At 41.0% G+C, this 22,685-nt stretch overlaps 1 protein-coding gene across 1 annotated transcript in view; it reads left to right on the top strand.

Moving 5' to 3' along the window:
- The first annotated feature begins 671 nt into the window (after positions 1 to 671).
- Positions 672 to 22,685, top strand: part of LOC124157440 (eukaryotic translation initiation factor 3 subunit A-like) — a 77,491-nt gene continuing 55,477 nt past the window's right edge. Inside the window, exons 1-3 of the mRNA XM_046532140.1 lie at positions 672 to 941; positions 11,074 to 11,545; positions 15,213 to 16,010. Coding sequence (XP_046388096.1) covers positions 11,075 to 11,545; positions 15,213 to 16,010 — 1,269 coding nt within the window. The 5' untranslated portion in view covers positions 672 to 941; position 11,074. The remainder of the gene's footprint in view (positions 942 to 11,073; positions 11,546 to 15,212; positions 16,011 to 22,685) is intronic.

Here is a 22,685-nt window from a genome sequence, read left to right as displayed (position 1 = left end):
ACATGTTATTACGTTATCATAATATTGTGCTTCACGATTGATACACAGCCTGAACGATTGGTGGAATACTCTAGGTGATATTACCTCAAGTTACGCCAAGTTAATTCGTTATGGACGGGGTTTAAAAAACAACACGAGTCTCCAACATCCCCTGCCACAAACCCTACGACGCTCCCCCAAAAACTTCCCCCGGACATCATTCCACTCCCCTCCCCCCCACACCTTACTCCCGGACTGGGGGACCACCAGCCTCTTGCCCCTCGCAAAACTCCTGTCTTCGCCCACGCTCTCTCCGGCGGACGAGAGATGGGCAGGCGGGAGCCGGCGACTCGCGGAGGAGGAGGTGGAGGAGAGGGTTTGATGAGGAGGAGGAGGAGGGCGACTTACGCCTACACAAGATATCCCCCGACAGGCGAGGAAGCGCTACCGGGATCGATAGCGGGACGCCGGGCCAATGGGTGGGCGCGAGGCATCCGCGAGCCGGCCAATGGGAGGCCGGGACGCAAAACGCCCGCCTCCTCACCGTCTCCATTCATTGAGGAGAGCTCTGTCGAGGGACGTAGATACGAAGAGGGAGAGAGAGGAGGAGGGGGGAGAGGAGAGGAGGGGGGCGGGTCTGGAGGGGTATATATAGGACCCGTAGAGGTGGACAACCGGAGGATTGGATCGAAGTCTGGCCAACGTGTCGGAGAGTTGAGAGGAGTCCACTGAGCAGCAGCTGAAGTGCGCTCTCAACTAGGCGACCAGTCAGAGCATATTGAGAGACAGCGAAACGACTTTCACTCGAGTGTTTTTCCTCGACCATAAGCAGCGGAGCCGGAGGCCTTTCCACAGATAGACGCAGATCGCCGTCTCGTCGGCAGACACAGATAAGCGGAAGGAGACGACAGCCCCCAGCCTCTCCGGGCGACAGCGAGACAGTGAAAGAGTGAAGTTAACAGGTGAGTGAGCGGGTGAAAAACCCCTTTCTTACCTTACGCCCCGCGAGGCGGGGAAAACGATTTATCGCTCGTAGTAGTCTTCTGCCCCGGGGAGGTAAAGGGGCTGTTCCCGCCGGAGAAGACCGCTACCTCCCCGATTTGGGTTACGAGTGGATGTCCCCGAGATTTCTCTCGCGTTAAGTCCGTTTCCCGAGGCCAATTTTTAAAAAAAATCGTACTTTTCGATCGGGTTTTCCAGATTATATGCATTACGTAAGATTTAATTCTTTCCCGGCGTATGCCATCGGAGAATTATATACGGGTTATCTATCAGGTTCCCTTGGACCGGTTTCTGCCAATGTTTCGATGGCCGAGTGGTCTGTCAGAACTTTATGGCATGAGGAAGTTGAACCACTCGACCACCGAAACGGTGGGAAAAAAATCGGAGCGCACGCAGGCTTCAACCGAATGACTCGGCAGAGAACCCGTATAGCATTCGTCTATCACTCAGAAATGGAATCTTAAATTTACGATCCCTAGCAGGTTATATTCCAGTGAGTCTCCGCACATAAAAGTTCGTTACTCGAGTGCGAAAGGGTATGGTAGTAAAACTCGTCGTCTATCACTTAGAAACAGATCTCTTGCAGGTTATATATTCCAGTGGATTTCTGCGTGAAAAATTTCGCAACTCGAGTGCAAAGTGCAATGGTGAATATTTTCGCAAAATTAACCAATAGGCTTGCATGTGAAAAACATTAACGACGCGTTAGGACGGATGTACCTTCCGCGAAAATCCTGCCTGTGCCCCCAATGAAGGGGGGGAGAGAGGTACTTTGGAAACGTTGAGGATAGGGAAAATCTCTGGTGACGTTTCCTGGAACACCAGTGCCTCTGGCGAATTTTTTTTCTCTCCGCAGAAAAAAAGGTCCGTGTGCTCCTATTGGTTCGTGCGTGGGGAGGAGGGGCGGAAGAGAGTATTCCTAGAAATGTTCCGAAACGTCTCGCGAGTGGAGGGAAGGGTAGGTTGGCGTTGAGCATTCCGAAATACGCAGGTACTCTCGTGGGAAGGAAGGGGAATGGGTTGCCCATTCTCCACCAATCCTTTCCCCCACGCACTCCACACCGCACGTTCCCCAACCCCTCCTCCTAATTCCTGAAAAATCTCTCCCTTATCTGGAAGTACAGTTCGCGCACGTATCTCCGGGGACAACGCGAGGTGGTTTTTCTCGCGAAATACGGATTCGCGGAATGGAAACCCAGGTGGGCGGAGGATTTCAGTGCGTGGGCATTATCTTATATCTCCCCCTCCCCTCCACTCTCCCCCCCTCCCTCCCTTCCCGCCCCTCTCCCTTGGCATCAAGCTTACCGGCTAGGGATGGACCTAAAATACGACGTATAAAATTTAAGATAGTAAAATAAGGATCATTACAATTATTGGATTACAAATGGATTTTAGCCGAAATGATCCAACTATAATCTTAGCAAAATTTTGTTATTTTATGCTGAATTTTTATAGAATCAATGCAGAAAAAATCAGCGGCAATTATATTGCCAATTGTTCCCATTATATTTACTCAAATATTACTTACCGTGTAAATAATCGGGATATTAGCATTGCAGCACAAAAGTTAAGGGTGCTCCAGGGAAGTCTTCAGGTTTCTATGTGAAAATCCGGGTTTGTAGCCAAATAAGTTTAGAGAGTGATTTCTGCTGATAGTTTTCATAAATTTAGCTAGCAAATAATTTAGGGTAGTAGTTAGAAAAGGGTGACGTCATTCAGATATCTAGTGAAACACTAGATTTTTCTAGCTGCGTGAATATAGATATCATACTTCCCCTAAACTAGAGCTCCGTCACGAATGGCAAAAATCTAAATAATTTGTTATATTCCGCAAAATTTAATTTTACCCACTGGACTTGCCTTATAATCTTTAGATAAGCATGGTTAATTTTATAAAATAAGTTAACATCGCCAGCAATGTCATTAGTAGGAAATACTAGTTCACTGTGAACGAAGAACTCCCTTGGAAAGCGAAAAAGGGGTTTTGTTGGCGCTTCTCCAACATTTTGCTTAGTAATTTAGCCTACCATTAATTTTTTCATGAACTGAAAGAGTGAATACCTTAAGAAACACCGATGAGACTTTTCTTCAAAATGACTTCACCTTTTTCATCTCTCTCCATGTTATTTCTCTTTTCTTCCTCAAATTTTCTCGGGTCATAAGTTTTAGACGAAAACTTAAAAAAAAGCTTGCTTGGATTATTTAAGGCGATTTTCATTACATTATGCCATCCTTCGAACGGAACACAAATCCTCGGTCGCAAGACCGTCCTCCGTAATAAGCAAGATAACAGAGGCGCTCTCTTCTCCCCATCTTCCACGTCTGTTCTGACACCTATCCGCTCCATCTGAGATACTGGTTCACAAGAAACAAGCTTCAAACACATCAAATCTGCTACTTAGTATTTTACATTTTGGCAGTTCATTCATCGAATTTACTTATTTTTAGTAGCGAAACGTTTGGAAGTTAACTGGAGTGTCCAGGATTGATGGATGAAGCTTTTATATGACAATCACCGCACATAATTTAGAAACTATATTAAAAAATTATTTATATGATATTAAATAATACTTATTCTCAAAATGTTTTCACGATAAGATTTATAAAGTGTTTCCACACTTTATTTCCATAACCGTTTCCACTACCTGGGAGGATACAACATTTAAGACCTCCCTTGCGGTCAACCTCACCATACTAAAGCGTCAGTTTCCAAACTGTGCATTGCGGGAGACGACTTCGTAAAGTTATCACCGTGGCTAGTCCCCGTAAACTAAAAATAGTTTCCAGTTTCACACCCTTCTTTCTTCAGCGTTCCTTCACTCACATCATACTCCTCCAAAACACCTCATCTCTATACTCTCAGCAACCCCTTCCATACTCCCACAAAAACCCACTCAGGGTAAGCCCGAAAGCTTAAGGCGCCTCTTCCCCCACCCGCCTCTTCAAAACCGCCCTCTCATAACCCCTCTCGCGTTTGCAAACGGCGCGGAGATCCCCTAATGGACTCATCCCTAACGAACCCTTCACCCCCTCACCACCTGAAACAAACCCTTCCGCTCCCCACCGCCCCATTCCCCTATTAAGAACGATCGGAGCTCACGCGAATGAGACGCGGGGATGTCCACATATTAATCCGCATCGTTGCCTCTCAGGTGGAATGGGTGGGTTCAAATCCCGCGGAAAATCCAATTATGCATTCGTCGACGACTCCTGGAATGTGACCGTATGTTATATCAAACATCCCCTTACCTGCGCTTGGCTTCGCAGCAATGCGTATAATATATATCTCCCCCTTCCAGCGAGAGAGAAATGAAAACGACAGGTTTCTCAACTTTCTGATTTCCGTCTCGAGTGCTCGTGTTTTGACGGAAAGGTCGAACCCCCTTCGTGTGGAGTCGGCGGGTAAAGGTGCCACTGGATTCCCTCCTGATAGGCGTGGGCGATTTTATAATATGCACATTGCAATACTAAATCATAACTCCTCCCGTTAAAGGTTTCTTACGTAATTATAGAAAAAAGGAAGTGTTGAAAAACTTCTAAAAAAAAGTGTAATTTAGAGTAAAAATATCTCAAACAAAATTTTGGCAAGCATATTCGCAGACTTCGAGGTCACAGAGAGCGAAATTGACTGTTGAGTAGATGAGGTAGATGACCTTTTGTTAGTCTTTACACTGTATACATGCATTCCTACACTTAAGAGTTTACAACAAGAGAATTCTGGTATTTCTAGGACACGAAAAACATTAAGGCTTTCCCCTTCCCTGAGGGGCAAACACGTGTAACTTAACCATTTCTTAGTAATTCCTTGATTAGAGAACTATGAATACCTTGGGGCATTTTTTGATTCCTTCATTGGTGTATTACCTCATATCCGTACTAATGTCCTCAATAAATAATTAGACATAAAGAAAGATATGCATTCCATTCATATATCACGCGAGGTACTTCATCTCAAAGCCTTGAATACTCCGTACAGTTAAGTGATGATATCAGCGGCAGACTGTATTTACGCTTTTTAGAAGGGAAATTTATCTGTAACATTTCTTCGAAGAAGCTTGTGAAGATATCCGAATTTCAGCGAATTTTTATGTCTATTGAAAATGATGGTCTGATGGAATAGCGTGCTACAGTAAAACTCTCCGCATAGTATTTCATCAGGGAAAGGTCGATGGTGAATGGATGTCTGGGTAGGGTTGGAAAATATGACGTCTGTATGGAGAATCAACCACTCCATCCAATCAGCTTATTCGATCGACGTCTCCAATATGTCCCTGACAACCCTCCCTCTGTTTGAGCTTATTTTTTCCCAGAAAAGCCCTCTCCTGTTAAGCGTGACCTTTTACGACTCGTCTTCAAGAAATCCCGGGGATTCATGCTGTACGCGCCATCTAAGCCTCTTCACGGTCTTTGAAAGTTCACCTCGCTACTTTTACCACGAACAATCACTATGAGATAGGTATTCAATTTTTTGCTTATCTACCACTAGCACTAGCGTGTGGGTGAAAATTATTTTTTTCGCCTGCGGCACACAGCAAGCGAGTCTGGTGATATCGTGCAATTTTCACCGCCCGAGTAGCAATGACCATATGTGAAAACTCCCCAGCTATGGCACGAAGTGTTTGAACAAGTGAAATCTCATACGCGATGGCAAATAATGAAATGATCAATAACAAGATGGCCTGAGATTTAACGCTAAATTTTAGAAAAGCGAGATATTGCTCCGTTACTTTACGTAGGCTATGCATATATGTGAGGTATTTTTAACTAATTACGAATCATCATTTCTAAATACATCGGGAATAATAACCAGTCGCATGCTCACGAAGAAATAATTTCGTGGAGAACATTATAGATCCAATGGAATAATTTATCTATACTTTAGAATCCATCGTCAGTATAATTGTTTTAATGGGTAATCAATTATTCTCAGCTGGCATTGATAATTCGAGAAACGCCACTAGCGACATCTCACTTTGGCGTCTCAAACGAAAGGGACGCCGCTGAATGGTGAGTTTTACCCCGGAGAAAGAAAAGTGAATTCGTGGCTCCGGAATTATTCGCATGGTTTTCAATAATTACCAACACTTTAGACTTATTTGCATCATTTTTGTGCCAATAAAGAGAGTCATTATCATCTTCTATGCTTAATTTTAATCGATTTTTCCACAGCAACTAATTAGCAGCGAAGTTATTCCTCGATCACCTCCGGATAGGTATAACGACAGCCGTTAACTTCTCCATGGAGATAATTATTGCACACTAACAGCTCAAAATATTTTTTTACAATCACATGAATGTGAAAATCTCCTAAATGACTTGTGGAATAAAATATTAAACAACGTGAAGATTATCGAGGCTACTTTTCAGATAACTAATCAAGACCATCTGACTGGATTAAGTAAAATTATATCAATTTCGATCTCCAATGGTTGAAATATATTTTATTTCAAACGAGTGTAGTTTATTTCATGTCTCATAAATGAATGGCAATAACGATTCAAAGGTCCTCTTACCAAAATGGCGGACATGTTACACATCAGATCTCTCCTCCAACATCAGAAGTTCGAGATCTGCTAAGCATTCAATATGACAATGCAACCATTTAGCGATTTTTTTTTAATGAAAACCGAAATCGGAGATAGATAACTACAATACCCGAAGTTGAACAAAAGTATCCTTATGTGAAAACATATGCTACGAGTAGGACAGCGTCATTTCCATGACGTCACATTCATGCGACGATTATTAGCGAAAAAAAAACTACCCGTTTCCTTAGGACAAAAGAACTATATATCATTGATAAAAATTAAACCATCCAACACGACGATAGAAATTCTAATAGTGGAAATGAACCTGAGGCTTGATTAAGAATGGTTTCCTTCCATGAATAGAATGAAAGGGAAAACTTACGTGAATGAAGACAATATGGCGGACAACTGGATACGCGACGGATCGGAGGTCATTCGGAATGTTTCACTACCAGACCGCTTTAGTCACGCATATTTCTCCCAATTGAGTATTAGTTCACAAGCAACTGTCAATTAGGTAACAATTAAAAGTAATTAAAACAAACCTTTGTCAAGGGACAATCCATTATGTTCACAATAAAAAAAAATTCTACATGAATGAATTGCGCTTTGCACGGTCTTACAGCAAACGCGTCGTACGCGTGTTAAAAACAACTATACAGTAAATATAATAAATATTTTGCTCGGCATCGATGAATATGTACAGATATATGTAAATATCTACGTACATATCAAATTTGCAATCACACAGGTCGCCATAAGCGAATATACAAAAATGAATAGGAGATGAAACAAAGAGATAGGGACTCAAACGCATGACTGTGACTGTATGGTGAAGCAGAAATGGAATGATCGCCGAAAACACGTGTAAAAAATCTCACCTCGACCGCGATTCGAACACCGGACCTTTCCCTTCCCGGTCAAATGCTCACATCATCGAGCTACATGAATTACTTCAATCATCAGTGCTTTCGGCGGGGGGTTTATGCAACCGATTCCCCCAGATGTAGCCAAATTTATTTGCCAAGAGATGGCTCTGAACATGGCAATAAACCTCCATATGGCTAACTTACACCACGCCATGAAGAAACGCGATACATTCTGAATCAATATTCAATCAAAGATAAAATACTTTCAAAAGGACTAATACGCATATATTCCGCCTTTGTCTGGAAAATTTTCTAGTAGTCTAGCGTTGAAAGATAACACAACTAGCACACGGCAACGTCGATAAAACTAGATACTTCACTGAATTTTAGCCGCTACCCCAGAACCTAATCCAAAAAAATTAGCAAATAACAACGGCAATTCAAAGTTAAGGTTAGCCTCCCCTTAGACATTTAAATAAATCCACTCATAGAAAGGAATAAAGAAATGCAGTTTTTTATAATGGGAGGTGTACCTGCGACTCCTCGGGATAATTATATATGGTGGCTTCCCCTTGCCTTCCACATTGCAAGACTATATCCGTTATAGAAAATATAACCACCATTGCAGTGATATGAGTGATTATGAGAATAATATTGCAGCCACGTATAAAGCTCACATAATCTTGACACCTAACTAGTTTCCGCAGAAATTTAACGATTCATCGTACTCGTGAAAACTCCACTCTTCTATGGGTGATATTTTTAATCTTGCCTCCTGAGCACTTCCTGCCAACGAAAATTAGTTTTACGCACTGCACTGATTATCATCTCTAAGGTTTTCAGGGAATTTAACATAAATATAGTTTAAAATTCATTAGCAGAGACAGTTCATATTAAACTTTCCAAATAAGGATGAAAGAGTACGGAGAAAAAGCCTTCGTACAAATTGAAATCCACCAAAGTTATACGCACTTGCAGCGTGGATAGTATTAAATTCTACCTAAAACGATTCCATATTTTATTTATGGTGCAAAATACTAACTTGCCAAGCTTAACAAAATCTTGCTTGACGGAACGATAATGCGAGCAACAACAATCTCTATGAAACTGATACTACTCTGTAGATAAATGAGAGATAGGATGCATAATCCTTCAACCACGTATTTTGCTAATATCACACGGGCAAGGTACGTCTCTAATTCTTCAATATCAAATCAGTAGTTGAGAAACTAGTTATGACTCACACTCGCAATTTTTAACCATCCACAGTCCACACGGATATCACTCCTTTGCCCAAACTTGGCTTAGTGGTCAAACGAATCATAGACTTGAACTTCTTTCCAACTCAATTGAATCCTTCAAAAATGAGGCACCTTATGCGTTCAATGAAAGATTCAACATGTACTCATGCTATTATACTTGATTCAAGGTATAAAGCCAATCATAAATCCTCAGTTAAAAGACTTTGAAGATTAATTGTAGGAAAGAAATTTAACACTCTACATCAGAGGCAGTGTAGCTAGTACCTCTCTTCAAGGGATAGAGAAATACGGAGAAAAATTCGTCGCAGCTATTAAAATCCATCATTATAATGCGTAATCGCAGAATAGTAACAATATAAGATAAGAAATGATTACATAGGGGAAGGCTCAGGTTACGCTTTCTGGAAAATATTGATGCATTGAAAAACACGAAATATGTAAATTTCGAAACTGTTTATTATACCTCCTTATTTTAGACACTCGAGCCGTAACATCTATAATGATACGAGAGTCACATGTTAAAATCATCAGAATATTGAATTTACTGAGAGTAAAAATTCATGGTATCTTTCAATGTGCTCCAAAAAAATTCCTAGAAACGTGATCATGAATTAGTCCCTAATTCCACCGTTCTTATTTACCAACTGTAACAATTGAAATCAGGAGAATCAAAATGGGAAATTGATTTTGAAAGGTATAAAGCTTGTGTCACGGTTGCGAAAAAAAATCACAGCTATCAAACCCAAAAAAAATTTTCGTAATCACTTCACATTCATTGCATGGGCAATCTTATTCTTCGCTACCTGACTTATTTACTTGCATAAAATAAAAATGTTTCGCTAAAACTCGAAGTTTTCAACTGTACGTTTTCAACCAATTTTTACAATGTGTGCGATTCTGCGATAATTGTGGAGAAAATTAATGCAATCTATTCAGACAGAATTCTAAAAAAATGACCTGAAAAAAGTTCGCCAAGACTCGAATCAACAGGTTTTAAACCAGTGTAAATAAATAGGGTGGAATTTCTTAAAAATCGCATGGTGAATTAATGTACTCCATTTCCGAAAGGATTCTAAAAAATGAACTGAAACCGATCGAAAAGGTTTTCGCCAAAACTCGAAGCAACAGGTTTTAAGCCATTGTGGCTGAATAGGGTGCAATTCCGGGAAAATCTCAGGGTAAATTCAACCACTCTATACTGAAAGGATTTTAGAAAATGAACTGAAACCGATCACAAAGGTTTTCGCCGAAACTCGAAGCAACAGGTTTTTAACCATTGTGACTAAATAGGGTGCGATTCCGGGAAAATCGCAGGGTAAATTTATGCACTCTATAGCAGGAATATTCTATAAAATGACCTGAAACCCATAAAGTAGGTGAGACCAGAAAAATTCAAGCTGTTTCAAACCATTTTTTTGAGCCGCTAAAGCAATCAGGGGTTCCTCAAAATGTCTAGCCAGCCGGAGAAACCGATAGAGAGTCCGATTATCGCCGATAGAAGAAGCGTATTCTCTATTTCCCCTGAGCAGGGGTATCGGGCGACACCCCTCCGAGGGATCCTTTGGGAACGCTCCGGTGACATTTTGCGAACTCAGGATCTAACCCCCAGCCAGCACCCTTCATCCCCCATCCCTCCCCATTTCCTCCACCACATTGCCCCATCCCCCGATCCGCTCCGAATATCCTATTTCGATTCCCACGCAAAAATTCTTCATCGACCCGAGCGAAGAAGACAAGCGGGATAGGTTTTTCCCTCCTTGCCACTTTCGCGAAATAGCCAGGGTGAGAGACAAGATGCTGAGATGAAATTTGCCTCTTTTATTCAAGCACTGGGCGATTCCGGTCTTAAGGAAGATGCAAGGAATTCTCAATTTGTGGAAACTTGGGATTTAGCCATTAAAAAATGAAGTTTCTAAATAAGTTTCTAGCAACTGAAAATGAAGTGAAAAAAAGAAGAAAAAATGGATTCTGCAATACCAAGCTATCCGCTTCCGTCGTATAAAGTCAACTTTCGATTATCCGTGCTAATGAATGGGAGATGAAGTCCGAGTTTTACTAAATAACACGGATAATCGAGAATTAAAATATGGCAGGAATGGGGACACTCAATTTTGTAACATGGCTAATATTCCGGATTTATATATTAGCATACGTATTTTGACGCGCTTTTGAGATGCATCAAACTTTTGTTTTAATATATACGTTACCTTCAATTATTCTTCGAAATCTTATGCGCAGGGAGGAGAAAATAGCCCGAATCGGATAATTGGTAGTCGGATAACCGAGAGTGACTGCATCACCAAACCTCTCCCCTTAGCATATGTTTGCCTGGATGTATCCACCTGTACACCAGTCAAATAAAAACCACCGAGTTACCTTAGATACCTTAGATTCATAATGATTCCCCATCTTCTTTTCTTTTTTCTCTCCTAGGATGTCTCCTGTCAAATCACTGAGTACCCTCCTCGTCCTCCTACCCTTGTTCCTCACGCTCCAAACCTTCGCCTCGCCCATCCTCACCCTGAGAGCCCGGCAACCATCTCAGCCGGTGTTCGGCACCGAACGATACCGGCGCTCGCCATCCAGCGGCCCGCTGTCGGCGGCCGAGCACCTCCGGGCCCGCCTTCCCTCCCCAGCCGCCCTCTCCGTACCCCAACTCTACTCCGCCACCCCCCGCCTGCGACCCGTGCTTCCCGCACCCACCTTTAGGCAGTGGGACCCCGTGGACCCTTACAGGGCCTTCGTCGAGCAGGAATTGCTAGAGCAGCCCGAACAAGGAAGCCTACAGGACTCCCTGGACGACGCATACTACGCCGAGGGACCTTACGCTGAGGGCCGGGCCGCTACCAGGATGTCCACGGAGGCAGCCCAGTCGCCGTTCGTAATCTCACCCGGCTACCTGCAGGTAAACGCACTAACTTGCTTCTTGTATCTTGTTGTAATTTAGAGCAGCGGTTCCCAACTTTTATTTTCCTCACGTACCTAATTTATGTAACCAATATTCTACCCCCAAAAATGTAACGTGCACATTTTCTTCCATAATTTTACTACGGATAGGTGGCAATTTCAACTATAGATAAATTTATAAATAGAAACTTTTTTTTAAATACCCCATGTTATATATATACATATTTTCTGGCGTCCACCATTACCGACTGGTTCGTCGCGTACCACCTGTTAAGAACTGTTAAGAACCGCTAATTTAGTGTATGAATCCTAATCCTTAGACCAGTGATGTCCTTAAAACACCCATTATAGTCCCCAAAACTGATTTCATTTACCATTAAATTTTTATTTTTTATTTTATTACTGTAAAAACATTGTAATAGCCTTTCATGCCTTAATGTGTAAAATTAATGTAATCATATTCAGTCATAGCCCAGAGAAAGGTATAAAAATATACCCAAACGTTGGCCAAAAATGTTGCATTTACTTCTTAAAGACCTCCATTCCAAGAAACTAATCAACGTTAAAAATTGACTTCAAGAGAAAAAAAGTCAGTTCCCAAGAATACAAAAACTGGCCAAATATATAATTACTACAAATTCCGTAGAAATTTTCCGGGTTTGAAGTTCCTTCGAAGGCTTCCGCGGTGAGTTCTAGTTGCGATCATGGTTTATGGGCTTCCGCCACGTTGCTGTACGTCAAATTATATTAAAAAACGTGATAAAAGCCCCGAAACTATGATACCCGTGTATTTTAATTTTTAATTATATGAAATGCGTTTAACAGTAAATTTCTGATCGTTTCCTTTAGATCCTTATGATTTAGAAGGCTGAAATTGATTGACGACTGTGATGAAGTTGGCCGATATGGTAAAATTCTCGTAATTTACAATGAAATTATTTCTCTGTTCGATTTTTTAAACTAATTTGCCGAATAAACTCGATAGCAAATAATATTTTCGCCCTTATTTCAGGCATTTTTGATGATGTTAGTCTATTGGCTAACATTCGCGTGATTACAAAGAAATAAGGTCGATGCTCAATTTGAAAACTATATACTATGAACTTATTGTCTAAATCAAGCTACAGAGAAAACAACATGTATGTCTTAATTGAAAATAGTCTTTGATGGATATGAAGGTGAGAGGATAAAACTTTGCGAGCAGATTAACCTGTGGGGGGGTGAGTTCTTGTCAATGGGCCCGCTGGATATAGCGCAGCCGTTCAACAGGTTATTGACTCTCAGAGAATTAGGACGGAAAGACGAAGTCATCTGTTCTACTGTAGTCGCCCCTGTCCCCTCAAAAACGATGGATATAAATCTCTTGGAAGGCCAATGGGAGTACAACAAGCCGTCGACACGATTGACCAAAATGAGCGACGACGGACACACCTCCACGATGCCATCGCTTCGCAGAAGGGTCCACCGGGAAAACGGAGGTCATTTATTTTCCCCACTGAATTTATCATCCCCAAACAAGGATCTAGATGTGAGAAGCTTCGATAGGTAGAGACGATGTTTCGGGAAGTCAAACTCATGGACACTCGAACTTCTCCAGGAATTTTTTTTTGTGATACGTCTTATAATATTGCACTCTAAAGATAAAATATAGATAAAATAATACTCGAGGTAGTAAGTATACGAATATAAATGATGGGATAATCAGTCATGAATAAATAATCTACTAAGGAATGCTTGAAACACTTGTGGCATAACGATTTTCAGGTCTATTTAAAATGGTAATTGTAGAAAGAGTGGAGAATAATAAACAAAAACTTAATCCCAGAAACCCCAGGATAAAACTCCATGAGGTTGTTAAAGTAAATAACTAACTGAAATTTATAGTAGGAATAGCATTAATCATAAACTAGTTTTAATAGACCATTTATCACAATAAGACTGAGCATACGGTTCAACGTCTGTATGATATTGTTCACTGTACGGTTAGAATGACATCCAATGGAAAATATTTTGGACTCGCGGAAGTAACGTTTGAATTTTCCAAGAAGTGCACAAATTTGATTGATGATTAACGTCTCGGAGTATATGTCTAAGAATGATACACACATTTTTTGGCACCCCTTTGATATATTTTTTATATCTTCTTCAGGACTATGAATTCATGCGAATACATTTATTTGATGCATGAAGGCATGAAAGATTATTACAATGTTTTTTTTAATAATAAAATAAAAATAATTCATTAGGCATAAATTAAAAAGAAGAAACAAGAATTTTTTCATACCTTTTTTGCAAAGATTTGTTTGTTTCCTCCTTGTACCCAAGCTAGTTCAATACCATAATTACCATCAATTAGGATTTATTGTTGAACATTTTGCTTATATTTTCAATGTCTAATCTTTTATTGCAGTTGTTTTTGTTTTTCGAGATATGAGTCATTACTTTAAATAGTACTTTATTTAACTACTTTCATATCTAAAAAAGAATTGAAATTTTACCGTCACGAATTTGATTCTCCTCGTGAAAAGGTCCTCCAAAGCATAGCCTAATAAAATAGCTGAACTTCGAAAACGGATTATGCTGCAGCGGCACTGACTCAGCATCGATTCTTATCGCTTCCCACCGATAACATACCGCGACGTGTTTGGATAACAAGGTTCTACTATCCCCTCAGATAAGAAACAGAAAAGGGAGAAATATCGAGACAAATTGTGAGCCAGCAGAAATAAATCGTTCCAAGGAGATTGATCCCAGACTGGGGGGTCGAATAAAGAAAATGACATAAGACATTTAACATGATGGACTCACGTCAGCTTGCAGAGATTTTTCTCGGGCCTACAAACAATAACCAACAACCCAAGGATAACATTTAAAGCCTCTGAAATAATCACACGAAAAAGATTCTTTCACATTGGGATCCTACGCATTAATATTCAAATCGATTCCCTTCCGCCTTTCTCGAAGGTGAGGACATAATCAAAGAGATGAAAAAGCATTCAACACAAGACATGGCTAAATAGTGAAATTTTATCATCACGTTTCATAAGCCTTTAAACTCGACGCTTGAAAATCTCATTCACATGCTATTCAGAAAAAAATTCATAAGGCTAAGGGACTTCGGCTTACCTTATTCTCCATCTACTATCGGACTTTTCGTTCCATGAATAAAAATTATTAAATATGATTCCGCCTAAGCATACACTCAGAAATAATTTTTAAAAAACATGTTTTATGACTCTTATTCGCAAGCATCCCATTCATGGAAAATCGAAAAACATATCGTTAAATATACAAATTTATGCATTTAAATTTTCCAGATTCTGGAAAAAATAGACATTTTTCAGGTACTTACTTGACATGTTTCAGGTATTGCTCTTCAAGATTCATCTTCAGAAATATAGATAAATCACAGTCCCGATAATTCCCTGGAAAAGTACTCCCTGGAAGCCCACTAGAAATTAGATTTGATTCGCACAATTAGATTCCATTCCCCATGCGTTGCAGTTCAACCCAACGAAGTTACAGAAGCGTGGTACACAAACCTTCCGAGTAAATGCATCCTAATTTCAATCATACTCCGCAATTCATTCCTAAAATTCGCTTGAAGCCGATTAGAAATTTGCTTGAATTCAACACACTGAGAGTATCTTCCCCCCGCGTTACAGTACAACCCCGCCGTGTCCGCCTTCCGCCCTGCCGCCACCTCTTGGAGGTCCCAGGAGCGATGGAGGGCTTCCCCGGCCGACCCCGTAGACGACCTGGAGGAAGAAATGCGTCGCGAAGAGGATGCGATGGGCTGGGGCACTCCACGATGGTCCGATTCCGACGTGGACGAGGAGGACGAAGATGAGGAGGCGGAGGAGGAGGCCGAAGCGGAGGCCGAGGCGGCCGCGGAAGCGGCGGAGGCGGAGAGGAGGAGGCAGGCGGAGGAGGAAGCCGAGAGGGCCAAGACGGAGGGGGCCTTCTTGAGGAACCTCATCCTCGCCCAGCGATACCGCGAAGACGCCCTCTCCCAGGCCGAGAGCTCCGCAACGGCGGGACGCAAGGCGTACCGGCTGAGCAGCAAGAGGGGGACCCTGACGACCGCTTCCCGAAGACCCCAGCATCAATCGTCGCAGGCGGAACCCGACCGGGCCGTGAGGGAGCTCGAGTCTCTGGCCGGCAAGGGAAACAAGAGGTCCCCCGGGGGCAATAAGGCAGCAGCGACGGCGTCTCCGCCAACGCCCGCACCAGTCAAGAGCACTTCGGTGGCGCCCACAGTAGCTGCCGCAGCGGCGTCGGCACAGAAGGGGCAGAAGGAAGTCGCGGTGCCGAGGCCGGCGTCGCCGCCGAGGAGGCCGCTGCCCGTTGAGCCGGTGACGGCGGCGGGAGGTCCCGGGGGCAAGTGGGGCAAGGACGCGCTGGTCGCTGCCAGCAGTAAAGGGGCCGTGCTGGAGGCCCTCGAGAGGCTTCTGGAGCAAGAGGTGAGTCCGATTCTTACTTTCTGCATGTATGTTGTCTCATGATCTTCGGTGACGTTCTTTATTTGTTGATCTCTCCACCTTTCGGATTTTCGCCGCGTTGTTTGTCATAGGGTGACAGCAGTTTCACCAGAATGCTATCAGGCGTCTTCAGGTCGAAAACCCTATGATAAACAACGAGACAAAACCCAGAAAGATGGAGGAATCCGCAAATTTCAACTTGTCTCTCTGTCTCTTCCATATGAGATCGCATTAGTAGTAAATATTTGTTCGCACTAACTTAAATTGGTTCAACTTGACGTAGTTTCAAAACGGAGAAGCTAATTCCGAGCTTTCGCGATTTAAAACAAGTACTTTTCTCGTTCAAATTTATTTGAATAAATACCAGTGATTTTAGCCGCCGATGCTTAGTGTAATAGCTCTCGTTTAGCCAAGTTAAGTTGTTGTGAACGGGTTCTCATGTTTCCTATTTCAAACTTAATGTAGGCTGAATGATTTTTTTGCATAATGATGTTTTCAAATTCAAAGCTGCGATTAAAAATTTTAGTCTACATTCATCCGCGGCATATTACATCCCATAGCAGAGTTACATTGAAATGCCACGTCAGCACAATTTATTTATTTAGGATGAATAGATTTCATTTTTGATTGTATCTGTAAGACCGGAAAGACAGATTGGAATTGGAAATTCGTATGTAACCTTCTGCAGCTACTCCTAGCCTATCTTCTTCTATAGAATTTCATACATGGTAAGTTTTCAACGCAACCATCTATGTTCTGGCAACATAAAATCACGTGATTGCTAAAGTGGTCTAACAGAGATAAGATGTTTCAATTTTGTATTAAAAATGCATACAATAGTGGGAGGTAATTTCTCCAGAAGATATTAGAGGCATAAATTATATGAAACAAAGGAAAAACTCATATTCGATCTATACATACTCTATAATTCTTTTACATTCGAATTACATCAGCCATGAACGTAAATCAGCCATTTTTAAATATATTACTGTAGGAATACTCATCCAGCCCACGAAACTAATTTCTTATTCATACATCCTCGTATAGCTGATTCCACCCACGGTTCCCATGGGTATGTTGTGGCGGAAACAAGTTACGAGACTGTATCCTATATGGTAGGCAACCTTACATTCGTATTTGTCTTACGTATTGCTTCTTATACGGCGCGAAGAGATATGGTATGTTTCTTCAAGTCGAGCAAAATTTACGCCTGACCTGCAATGCAACAACAATCTTACATTTTTACAACAGTCCCAACGAAGACGAATTTTTCTAATTAGGTACTAAGCCAAATATTGCTTTTATTTTCAGCTAATTCTCCTCATAACGAGAATCGATTTATGCTTTCTTTGAATCAACTGAATCGTGCCGGATGTTAACCCAAGACCAATGACTATCAGGAACATGTGTGATGATCCATGAGCAGGCTCTTTAATCAACTTTGTTCCTGTAGTTTCCCATTCCCTTAAGCCTCCAATAATTAAGGGGATACTCGCCCATTCTCTTCTAAATCAAATTTCCGGCTCTCATGGATTATTCACTCCACACGGAAAGACCTCTTGCGGTGAGAGACACGCTGGAGCCCAGACGCATTCCAACAGTCAAGTCGGCATCTCAGAAAGCGAGCAACGATAGAGAAAATCCCATGTGCTATCCATAATTTACAATAACACTTTCGTTTTTACCCATTTACTCTAACAATCTCGATGCTTACTTGTCTGACAACTATATACGACACACTTGTATCCAATCACTAAATAATTTAAAAGCATTATTCAACTCAGTTTTTCGGGTTCATTTCGCGTTGACTCATATTTTGCGAATGGCAGTTTCGGGCGCCTTCCAGCCCAAAACCGACATACTGATGACAAACTGGCTGGAACGCGCCCGAAACTGCCGTCCGCAAAATATGAGTCAACTCGGAATGAACCCGAAAAAAAATCACCAAAATAAATAAATGTTTACGAATTTTAAGTCTTGATCGAATTAAATTATCAACTATGGGCAGCCTCAGATCATGACCATTAAAAATAGTGTTTTCTTTCAGGACGAAGTGAGATGTTTTTCGGGAAAAATTGTTAAATCAGACAAAATTTTCCTTGGCATAGGAAGCAAATTCATCATTATTCTTATTTACTTGAATTTTCTAGGTGGTGATTCAAAATTTTGAATAAAGACGCAGTTTGATAACGATTGGGAACGTCGTTAGCATTGCTGGATGAGTCGGTAATTTTTCAATACGGCTCTTGGATATACGTTCGACACATAAGGGATCATAACGTAAAATCTTGATAATTTTTCCAATTGTTTTGTGTTTATTATTTTTTATTAGTGAGTAACAAATCAAATTAGAATTGGTTCATTCGTATCACGCCTGTTTTTTTTTTTACAAATGAATGAACTAATCCAGACGTAAAGCCGTAAAAAGAATTATTACTAACTTCCGTTTCCTGCTGTTAAATGGTATACAAAAATGCATTCAGCGACCAAATGTAAGCTCTAAGTACTAAAAAAATAATTTACCTGAGGATGTTATCATAAAAAAGATACGACCTTTGACTCGAGTACTAGCCAATGGCAATGGTACGACGAAAATGTTAGTGACTATTATTTGTTTGAACCAAGAAATGTTTATTTTTTATTCAACCTTACCCTCAAGGGGTAAGCCATTGGAGGCAGGGTATTTTTTTCATCAAAAAGATCGATCCGTGAAATCGGTCATTCCGTCGGAACCCGCAATATCCTGAGATTTTGAGACGAACTTCAATCTTCGATTAAGTCCAAATCCGTGCATTTCAGGTCAGCTTATGAGGCTATATGAAGAAAGTTTTCAGCAAACTGAGAGCTTATATTTTCAGCCAAATAAAGTTGGGTTTTCTCCAAACAGAAAACTGAGCGTTAGATGGAGCAAACGTTCGATGACCGAGTGCAATTCTTCTGTAATATATTTTCATTTTCTTGGACGTGCTTATTAAAGAAAACCTGAAGAGAATTGTGCTACTCAAAAGACCAGTACTTATTACTTCAATAGATTCAGACTTTAATTTGCGGAATACTTACCGTAATGTTGAAGAAATAGAAACTGTACGGCAACTTCCGTACTTAGAACATCAATCCAACAGGTTCAAGCTTTTAATTTTTTAATAACTAATATTAGGTAATATAAACTTAATCTTACAATAGATCAGTCCTTAACTATTAATTGATTTATTTTCCATTGAATACTCAAATATTACCAAATTTGAAATTTATTTCTCTATCTGGCGTTAAGGAGAAAATAATAGAAAATGAGGAGACGCGCTTCATTGAAAACATTTGACATTTCATGTCCGCATTTGAAAAGTAATAAATAAAATAAAAATATTGGTTTCTTCATACATATTCAAAGCCTTAATCGATATCAATCGACCTAAACCGGTTTCAATACGTTCGCGTATTTCTGAGAAAACACCTTGAAAAGAGAGACGAACTAGAAGAATGGATTCTCTGCATAACGAGCGGCACCCATACCGATTTTTCTAACCTCTCTTTACGTAAAAGTTTTCATATCCTATGTTTCAACCGCGAGAAAACGGTTTCACTTGTTGTCTCCCATCTCACGAGAAAATTTCTCGTCACCGAAATTTCGTCACATCTGTTTTGGCACGACGCAGTTTACATCCAGAAACAAAGAAGGGAACGAGGTCACTCTTTATTGGCTGCGTGTGGCAAGGAGAAGAAATTCGAGAGAAGACAACGAAGAAAGGGGTGTGGGAAGATGGATGGAGATTGAGAAGGTACCTTGACCTCATCACGGCATTTTTTTATTCCACCAAAATATTCAACGGAGCCCTCAGCCGAAATTATCGTAGGCCAAAGTACTCCAAAGAATAGAGGCTGAACCATTCGCAAACTTTAATGAGTCTACATTCGAATTAAATATTTTTACTATCACACCAAATACCAAAGAAGTATTATCAAACGGTGAAACCTTGTAGTAAGTGATAAGAAGGAACTAAGTATAAGTTAATTTACACATTAGTGCTATTAAAATAACCAAAAAATTGAAATATTAATCACTATTTTACGTCTTAATCCCATACATTGTACATCAAAGGAATATCCAGGTGCCGTATTCTAAAATTAGCAACTCATTCTACAATATTAACGACGTTTTTAATCGTTATGGAACTGTGATGTTTTTCAAATTTTTGACAGTCATACCGATAAAGAGAACTTTAGGGCAGCTTTCGTGCACAGAAGATCAGTACAAAAGCTTAGGCCTTTAACTTGCTAAACATATTACAAAAAATGGAAAACAAACTAATGGGTTACCACGGATCGGTATTTAGCAACAAAAGTGGTTTTAAAATACTCGCGTCTTCCTTAGACAACCCCGAGGTAAAAAAAGTATATATTTCTGGAATACGACCACAACCTACACCGTGTTTCCACCCATCTTCTTTTTCACCCTGAACAAATTGCATATTCTTGAGAAAAAGAAGGAGATTTTACGATGCTTAAATTAGTAGACTCAAAATGAAAACTGTAGGGGATCTATTGTATACAGAAAGTCATTGCAAACACTTGAGCATTTAATTTGCGAAAAACGCTCCAAAATATTGAAAAAAATAATGGGTTACCATAGATCGGTATTTAGCGCCCCAAGTGGTTTGAAAATACTTGCGGCTTTCTTTGACAGCCCCAAGGTAAAAAAATAAAAATATATTTCTGCAATAAAGCCAGCAGCTACTCCGTGTTCCCACCCATCTTCTCTTCGCCCTGAAACAATTTCATATCCCTCCAACATAGCCACCTGCGAGAAAACAGTTTCACTTGTTGCCTCCCATCTCCCGGCAATATTTCTTCTCAGACGGAATTTCGTCACATTCCGCTGCGGCGCGACGCAGTTTGGATCAAGAAGCAAAAGAGGAAAACGAGGTCGCTACCACACTGGCTACGTGTGACATGGAGGAGGGAAGGGCATTCGTGGGAAAGCAAACGAAGAAGAAGAGGGCGATGGAAGACGGTGGGAGGAGACTGAGAAGGCACTTTGACCTCATCACGGTATTTTTTTTGTATATATATATATATATACCACCACCAAAATATTCAGCGGGGCCCTCAGCCGAAATTTTCGACGGCCAAGAGAATTCTAAGAATAGAACCTCATCCCACAACGAAAAATCCTTTCACGCCCCTCACAGAGAAAAATAATTCCAACCTCCCCTTAACCCCTTTTCAGGGTGCCGTTCTCCACTTCCCCCACCCCTTCTCTTTCCCCCTCCCCTACCTCAGCCAACCCAACCTGTTCCTCCCCTCCCCTCTCCTCCTACCCATGTGACAATCCTCTTACGTCATCCGCCAGTGCTGCAACGTGCGATTCCCGACGTTCGTTATCGAATATCGATCGAATGGAAAAAAAAATACTGAGGAGTACTCTCAAAACATCACATGATCTGCCTTCCAATTAAATTCCAAACGCCAATCAATACCTTAAATTCATCAATGGATTTCATAAATCTTGTAAAAGGCACGGGGATGAGTTTAATTATTAAAAATACCATCTGTGTTAGAAGCAGAATCTCGTTTTTTTCGATCATTATGTTTGCATTAAAATCATCGGGATACTTGCCATTTTTAGTGATGAATTATTAAAAAGCAGATACCAAATTTCCGAAATCCATTTCAAAAAAGTGTGAGGCCAGTCTAGAACAGCAATGTAGCTTTCAGACCACGAATAAGCGTTCTGTATCGCCACTAGGTAAATTAGATAATAAATCGAAATCAGAAATAGCAATTGAAAAAAATTCATGGGTGAAATAAAAATGATATCATTGACAGGGATGAGGTCCAAATATTAGATCATTCATTCTCATTTCTTTGGCTATAAGGACTCGAAAGATTCTAGAAAACTTAATAATAGCAAGATGATTTCCTAGAGTGAAATTACTCATAGCCCGGAAAATAAACAACGAACTTTAAACGCACAAACGCCATGATACTTAACTTTCGTGCTTATCTTAATGGAGTTAGGATTAACTCGCAGAATTTTATCCCGATGAATTTGTGCATGCTTTACGGCCTTAGAGGTGACCAGTTTGAAATATTAGCAAATATTTCGGCCCTTGGTGGACATTTTTCTCCACTTATCTCCCTCTACCATCCACCGGATTTTTTAAAGTAAATTATGATTTCGGGTCGGGTTAAAAGGCCACATTAATTTCTCTCAAAAGGTTCAACAGCCGAATTGAGGACAAAATACCCCGCACGTAACATCGGACACATTTGCGAGACTGATTCCTCGCACAGGAATCGTATCGTGCGACCCACGCATCGGCACAGCCGCGCAACAACCTTTCCCCACCCCTGCATCCCTCCCTACCCCGCCCCTCTAAAACACCGCTTACGTCAAACATCCCCCCTTCCTCTACCTCAAGAAAAACCCTAGCCACCACCACCTGCCCCTCCTCTCTCCACCACCACCAACCCCTTGGGAGAGAGAGAGAGAGAGAGAGAAAAAAAACCACTGTGATAACACACACGGACACATTCACATAAAAAAAGAGAAAAAAACCACTATCCTAGAAGGGCGCAACACTCCACATTCTCCTCTTCCAGGCTGGCTCTCACACACACACACACACATACGCGGTAAAACTCCGGGGTCGGCCCAAA

This window comes from Ischnura elegans, chromosome 4 (genome assembly GCF_921293095.1).
Source record: "Ischnura elegans chromosome 4, ioIscEleg1.1, whole genome shotgun sequence".
Lineage (NCBI taxonomy): Eukaryota > Metazoa > Arthropoda > Insecta > Odonata > Coenagrionidae > Ischnura > Ischnura elegans.
The sequence above is the reverse complement of the archived record's forward strand: the minus strand, read 5'-3'. Positions and strand labels throughout refer to the sequence as shown.